Source organism: Cucurbita moschata, unplaced genomic scaffold (genome assembly GCF_002738365.1).
Source record: "Cucurbita moschata cultivar Rifu unplaced genomic scaffold, Cmos_1.0 Cmo_Scf00043, whole genome shotgun sequence".
In the NCBI taxonomy this organism is placed as follows: domain Eukaryota; kingdom Viridiplantae; phylum Streptophyta; class Magnoliopsida; order Cucurbitales; family Cucurbitaceae; genus Cucurbita; species Cucurbita moschata.
Window position 1 is genome coordinate 1331522 of NW_019268559.1, and position 6337 is coordinate 1337858.

The 6337-nt window shown below is 35.3% G+C and overlaps 2 protein-coding genes across 9 annotated transcripts in view; one reads left to right on the forward strand and one right to left on the reverse strand.

Annotated features, from left to right (window-relative positions):
• Nucleotides 1–1811, reverse strand: part of LOC111433734 (vesicle-associated protein 4-2-like) — a 4354-nt gene extending 2543 nt beyond the window's left edge. The window contains exons 1-4 of the mRNA XM_023070903.1: nucleotides 1329–1811; nucleotides 1063–1133; nucleotides 755–836; nucleotides 454–575 (exon numbers count right to left, since the gene is read on the reverse strand). Coding sequence (XP_022926671.1) covers nucleotides 454–575; nucleotides 755–836; nucleotides 1063–1133; nucleotides 1329–1566 — 513 coding nt within the window. The 5' untranslated portion in view covers nucleotides 1567–1811. The remainder of the gene's footprint in view (nucleotides 1–453; nucleotides 576–754; nucleotides 837–1062; nucleotides 1134–1328) is intronic.
• A 1238-nt stretch (nucleotides 1812–3049) lies between these two features.
• LOC111433504 (transcription factor MYB41-like) overlaps nucleotides 3050–6337 on the forward strand; it is a 7769-nt gene continuing 4481 nt past the window's right edge. For 6 of the 8 annotated variants that reach the window (XM_023070543.1, XM_023070549.1, XM_023070544.1 and 3 more), the window contains exons 1-6: nucleotides 3050–3138; nucleotides 3270–3341; nucleotides 4023–4082; nucleotides 4448–4686; nucleotides 4936–5077; nucleotides 5265–5367. The gene's annotated coding sequence lies outside the window, so the exon portion shown is untranslated. Of the gene's footprint in view, nucleotides 3161–3269; nucleotides 3342–3691; nucleotides 3711–4022; nucleotides 4083–4447; nucleotides 4687–4935; nucleotides 5078–5264; nucleotides 5368–6337 lie in introns of those variants that run through there. The other 2 variants (XM_023070546.1, XM_023070551.1) reach the window with 2 other exon arrangements.

Below are 6337 nucleotides of genomic sequence, written 5' to 3' on the forward strand. Positions count from 1 at the left end.
ATATATATATATATATATATATATATATATATATATATATATATATATATATATATATTTGTCAGAACTATTTACAAACAAAACTAAAGCATGCAATAGAATGCTAACGACTGTATGTGATGAATATATCATTAAGGAGCCCATACAACAAAAGTTTCCCTATAATCAAGTGATCAACCAAAATTTTTGGAAACTCATGCAGAATCTATACTTGTTCATTGTGGCCACTAATTAACTGAAACGACATCTAGTCCTGGCCCACTGATGAACAACATAGTCCTCTAGTTTTGACAGATATCAACTAAAAAATTCATTAAGATATTGATAAATCCATTTCCTCTCTGAAGTGAAACAACACTTGTACCATTAAAACTAAGATTAACTTATTGAACAAAAGATTCATCAAAACGTAAATAACTGGAAATACCAAGCAAAGGAAAAGGTGAGACGCACCAGCTCAGGCACATAATCCATTCGTCCTTTCACCTTCAAGCTCATAATTTTAAACTTAACCCTGTTGTTCTTTTGATCCATTGGCTTCTCGTTATTTTCAGGAACCTCAACAAACTTGAAAACTAGAAGATCCATCCAACATCGACAGCAATTAGAAAATGAATGTTTATAAGAAACATAAAATTATGCCAATTTCAAGAAGAATAATATTAGGAACTAAGTAAACTTAATAATCATAGCTGTTATATATCAACCTAGGAACAGAAACAAAATGGATATGAAATCCAGGAAAATAGTTTACCAGTGGCTATGATGCTCTCTCCAGGAGCAAGAATGGCACCAGGAGGACGCATGAAGCAGCTTTTTGGTGCAGTCGTTTGGAACTATATGAGAGTTAAAACACAATGAATCAGCAATCACTATAAGCCGGATTTTACAGGCAATATTAGGAAGAGAGCTATTTTTGGAAATTATAACTATTACTACTAGCATACGAACCCACTGTCCACTGATCAACCAAATTGTAAAATACAAGCCCTGTATGGTTGAAATATGGATACTAAAATGCAAAGCTATATGGCTAAAATAGGAATTTAGGACGTTCTTTACCTTGAAAGCAACATAAGATTTGCTCGTGTTTTTTATTCCAATAGCACTCCTGGCCTGCTTGCCAGGTTCATCTTCAAAGATACAAAGGTGAACCAATTAAAACCAAAATCAACCAGAAAATAGATTCAATTAGAGAATTCAAACAACTTAAAAACGAAATGCAGCCGATAGTTAATTGTCGACAACAGATCGAGATCATACGAACTAGACCGAGAATAAGCAGAAAAAATAAAAAAAAAATGAATAAAACGAATGAAAGAACTCACAAGGAAAGAAAAGTTTATTCGATGGATCGAGCTTGAGCCGGCGCCGCGTCGGGAGCAGCGACCTAGCAACGGAGGAGACAGAGGCGGAGGTGTTAGGATTCGTCCCCTCCATGGGCGGATGAGGCTGATGAGAGGTACGAGACGAAGTAGTAGTGCCACTGGCGGAATGCCTAAACGTTTGCTTCAAAAAACCCCAGACCTTTCCATCGGACGTTGACTTTTGATCATCAATAGCCATCGGTGGAACCTCAGAGAGCTCAAATCAGAGCATCGGACGGTGAAAAACTCGTCGGTGGCCTTGGAAAATTCACGGCGCGCAGGAGCACGGCAGTTTATGGTGGCCGTTAAGAGGAGGAGGGGTCAATTTTTAGCTTCGTTTTCGATGGAAGCGGAAGGTGAGCTGGTGGGAGAGAGAGAGAGAGAGAGAGATAGAACGGAACTGGAGAAGAAATAAATTGAAGTAAAGAAGAAGAGTTGAGGTCCGGAAGGGCCGTTTTAGCATTTTATTGAATGTTGTTGTCCTTGCGTACATGATTAGCGGGGAAAATGATCGATCCACGCGCTAAAACCCACTTTTTTTATTTTATTATTATTTTAATATAAATAAAATAAAATAAAAATAAGATAAAATCAATTCAAATTTAATTCGTTCCTTCTTTTTCTCTTTTGGTAGTAAACTAGAGCATTATTAGCATATGAGATCTAAAATTTGAATCCTTATAGTACATTTGTAATAAAAAAAAATTAATATTAGTTTTTTTTATATAAATATTATAATTTATTCATTCTATAAAACAAAACAAAAAATAATAATAATAGGTCGAATTAAACATATTTCAATTAATTTTGACCGTATCACAGTAACTAAATTTCTTAAGATTTTCAGTGGCATTAAATTTATGTTGTGACATTTAGTGGAGGACTTTGACCATATCTCATTGGTCTTAAATTCAAATTTAAAATACTTTTCAAAAGGCAAAATATAATAACCATTCATATAAGGTGGTGCCTGATGCTGACTTTGAAGGTTTCATCAATTCAAATTCTCATTCTGTTCCCTCATATTCCACTTCCCGATATATTCTTTAGTTATTTATTTTTAAAATTAATCCAAGAAAAAAAAAACTATTGTATTTAAATCCTCTAAATATGATCACGAATATTTGAAAATAGTTCATTTTTTTCGAAGAATTAAGATAAATTCAAGGTATTAAAGCTTTGATTTCATAATCTACTATTTTAAATAATATTAAATAATTAATTAATTGATGAGTTATGGTAAATTTAATTATATGGCATCAAGGGGAGACATGTAAATTGTAACAAAATTTCAATCAAACGTTGAATTTAATAGCAAGCGTGGAAGACTATACTATTAAAAGTCAACATTATTAGACAAAAGTTCCATTGAAAAACATTATTTAGGGAAGACGAGGTCAATAAGTCCACGTCGTCCACTAAAAGGTTATTTGGCGTTTTTCACAGGAAAAGGGTGGGGGATTCTGGTTTTTCCAACCCACTCGTGGTTCTGGTTGCAGCAGATCGGTTCTTTTATATATTATTGTAATTATTTTTCATTTTTGGGATTAAATTAAAAATTTATGGGATTTTATTTTTGCTCGGTGTATACGAAATCCAGAGCAACTTAAATGGGCCTAGTTGGGCCTTTTCTTCAGCCCATGGGAGTCAGCTCAATATCCGGATTCCCGCTATGGCTGTACTTCACTCTGTCTCGTTTCGCCACTGATCGATGGACTCGTTCTTCTCACTGTATCTCTGCAACTCCACGCAGCCGGTGCTGCAACATAAGGTCTCTTCTCTCCGTCCTTGTGGTTTTGTTTGATTTTTTCTTTTGGAGAATTTTGTGCGGGTGCCTGATGCTTTACTTAAATTCTTTCTTATTGTGTTGTATTGATCTCCTGTCTGCCATTGACGATGCAGAATACGAAGTATCGGAGAGAGCTTGAAGCAGCTGTAGATGTGGTGCAGAGAGCTTTTCGTATATTATTCGACGTAATTGCTCTGTCCTCTTTCTCTTTTATTTTGTTTTTTTTTTCAGATTGGGTGCTGTAATGTAATAAGTCGTTGTGAAGTCAGCTATAGATTACAATCTTACATCCTAAATCTTAACAAGACTGTACTACGGTTGTGTGATGATTGATGAATGTAATCACAACGCAGGATTTCTAATATGAGTATTTTTGAGAAGATGCTTAGGATCAATCTATTCAATCTCTCTTAATGTTTTAGAGAATATATATTTTGATAATTGGCAGGAATAATTGTCATTCATTTCTATTAACGGAGAAGTCAAGTTCTGCAAATGAACTTGCATTTGACAGGAAGTTGACAGGGGAGCGAATTTTGCATTTGCATTCGGAAGTAAGCCAGCCACATATTGTGTGGGGATTACTAATTGTGTTTGGTTTTAGTGTCTTTGGTTTTCTAATATGAGTGTCGTCATTGCCATTAAAATCTCATATACTATCTTTCGTCAAGAAAATTCTTCACTGCTAATGTGATTTTTTGTTATGAAGATGCTATTTTATTTGAAATGGAAGGATTTTGAAGTTTCCCTTTCGTACTATTTCATCCATTTGTGGAGATATCTAATATGTGCTTTGCATTGTACAGCTTTTTCTAAGCTCTCAATTTAGAGTTACATGTTATTCAATCAAATTAATTCCAATGCAGGTGTTGAATCCAATTGATTGTACACGAGGATTTCTTAGAGGAAATGATGTCCTATATGTGGTATGTCATCTAATCAGGCTGCTGCATTGTACTTATGTTATATTTATGTAGACAAGTAGGAGGTCCCAGAAAATTTATTCTGAATTTGGACACCTCATTCTGTGTGCGCCGAAAGCGGAACAAATGTGCTCACAACACCAATGAACGGAATTACACAAGAGACACCAAGATATTTTTTGATCTGAAGCTGTTTTATTAATTCTGAGCATGGCATTATATAGCCTTTACAATCATGGTTGAACCTAAAAATATCAGCCGAAAGAAACTTTAAGTCCCAAAAAATAGGACTAATCAGTCTTAAAGAATAGGACCTTAACACAATTTACAACACCTTCCCTAATTTCCAACTCTTCGAAAAATTGCAGGTAGGTTTGGCTCCTGTGGTTGAAGGAGAGATTGTATTAGGTGTCATGGAATGTCCTAACTGCCTCGTTGATTTGTCGGGAAAGTAAAACACTGAAGATCTTGAACGTGGAGGAGTCTGGTCCAGATTAGGAGCCAAAATGGACAAGGAGATCATCAGATATGCAAACCCCAAGCAAAGTTTTCCACAATTGGACTAGATGCTTTGTTGACGAGTACCGTCGCCTTGTGCATGAAGTAGGTACGCTTCTGTATCCCAGTTAGTCAAACGGACGAATTCCTTACTCTATCTTCCTCTATCAACTGTTAAGGATGGTTGGGAGTCTCTCACATTGACTAATTAAAGAGATGATCATGGATTTATAAATAAGGAATATATCTCTATTGATATGAGGCTTTTGGAGGGAAGTCAAAAGCAAAGCCGCAAGAGCTAATGCTCAAAGTGGACAATATCGAAGGTCCATACTTCCTAACATCAACTTCATTCCAGGCAACAACTAATGTCGATCAAGTTGGGGATGGTCAAATTCCTTTTCTCTGAACATGCTGTGGAAGATTATTGCCACCCACATAATATATGCATCGTTTGCCTTTCCTAACAAGATTCTTCTACAATACCGAGAAACTTATATGTAAGATTCCCCTTCACTATTCCTCAAACATGGCTATTGAATGGCATGACTTCATAATGCGTGGAAACAAATGGGGAAATTCCAAATGCATACGAGTTGCTATTTTTATCAAATTCCTGTTTTTGTTTCCATGGCAGTTAAATATGCAGTGGGTGGAGTTGAACTAACACAATAACCTTTTGTGTAGTGCTGCTTGTTCAACTTTCTGTAGATGCAGAGTCAAACCGTGAAAATTGTAGATTGACATTTGGACATCAACCGTGGAAAGGTCCTGGGGGAAGATAATTACGGTAATGTACTGAGCTTATCCTCAATAATGTCAATGGTTGACCAATTTAACCACTATTATAATTTCAATCACTTGGATTCAATTATTAGGCTACCTCTGCCTTCGATTTTTATTGCGACATAGGTATTACATTATTGTGCACAAAACGAAGTTACAAACTCTAGCCAAAATGTCAATAGGGCTATAAACTTAGGCTCCAATCTAGTTATATTGATTTACCGCTGGAAAATCTTTTCGGTCTGCGCCAATCCACTTTCAAGGTTCCTATCCTGTATTTATTCAGAAAAAAAAGAAAGAAGAAAAACTTATCCTGTAAAATCTGGCCACCCGGACTTGTATATTCCAATGAAGACAATTCTCGCGTCTTAACGTTCCTACACAAACGGAAGATATTTGGAAATTCCCCCACTATCCATGGGAGTTCAGGCTGTGGCAATTTTTCGTAGTGCCTTTTGTCTCCTCTCCTCTCATATAGATCAAATAATAGACGTGACTAGTTTAGGAGCTGATTAAAATTAAGTTTGATTTTTCAACTTTTATCAGATTGAAATGACCAATCCGAAATAAAAAGATCCTCCAGGCTTTGGATATCAGTCTAATAATATTTAGAGTGCCCTGAATCTATTAGGTAATTTAAAGAAAAAAAACAAAGTATGGGTGTTGTGGTCCTAATTCTAAACTATGGAATTCTGCTGAGCAAATATGGAGACAACGAAAACACACCCACTCACCCACCCACAACTCAATGTCTGTTGAAAGATTAAAGTTCTGAAGAAACTAACAATCAATCATTTGTTTTTCTTAATCTTCCAATTGTCCAAGAATTGCCCTCCGTTTGAGAAAGCAATGCCCAAAGATCATACCTGGGACAAGTAATAACCTTAAAAGTTAAATTGTAAATTTAGTTTATGTGATTTGAAGAAGTTATAATTTTTTTTTTTTTTTTTTTTTTTTTTTTTTTTTTTTTTTTT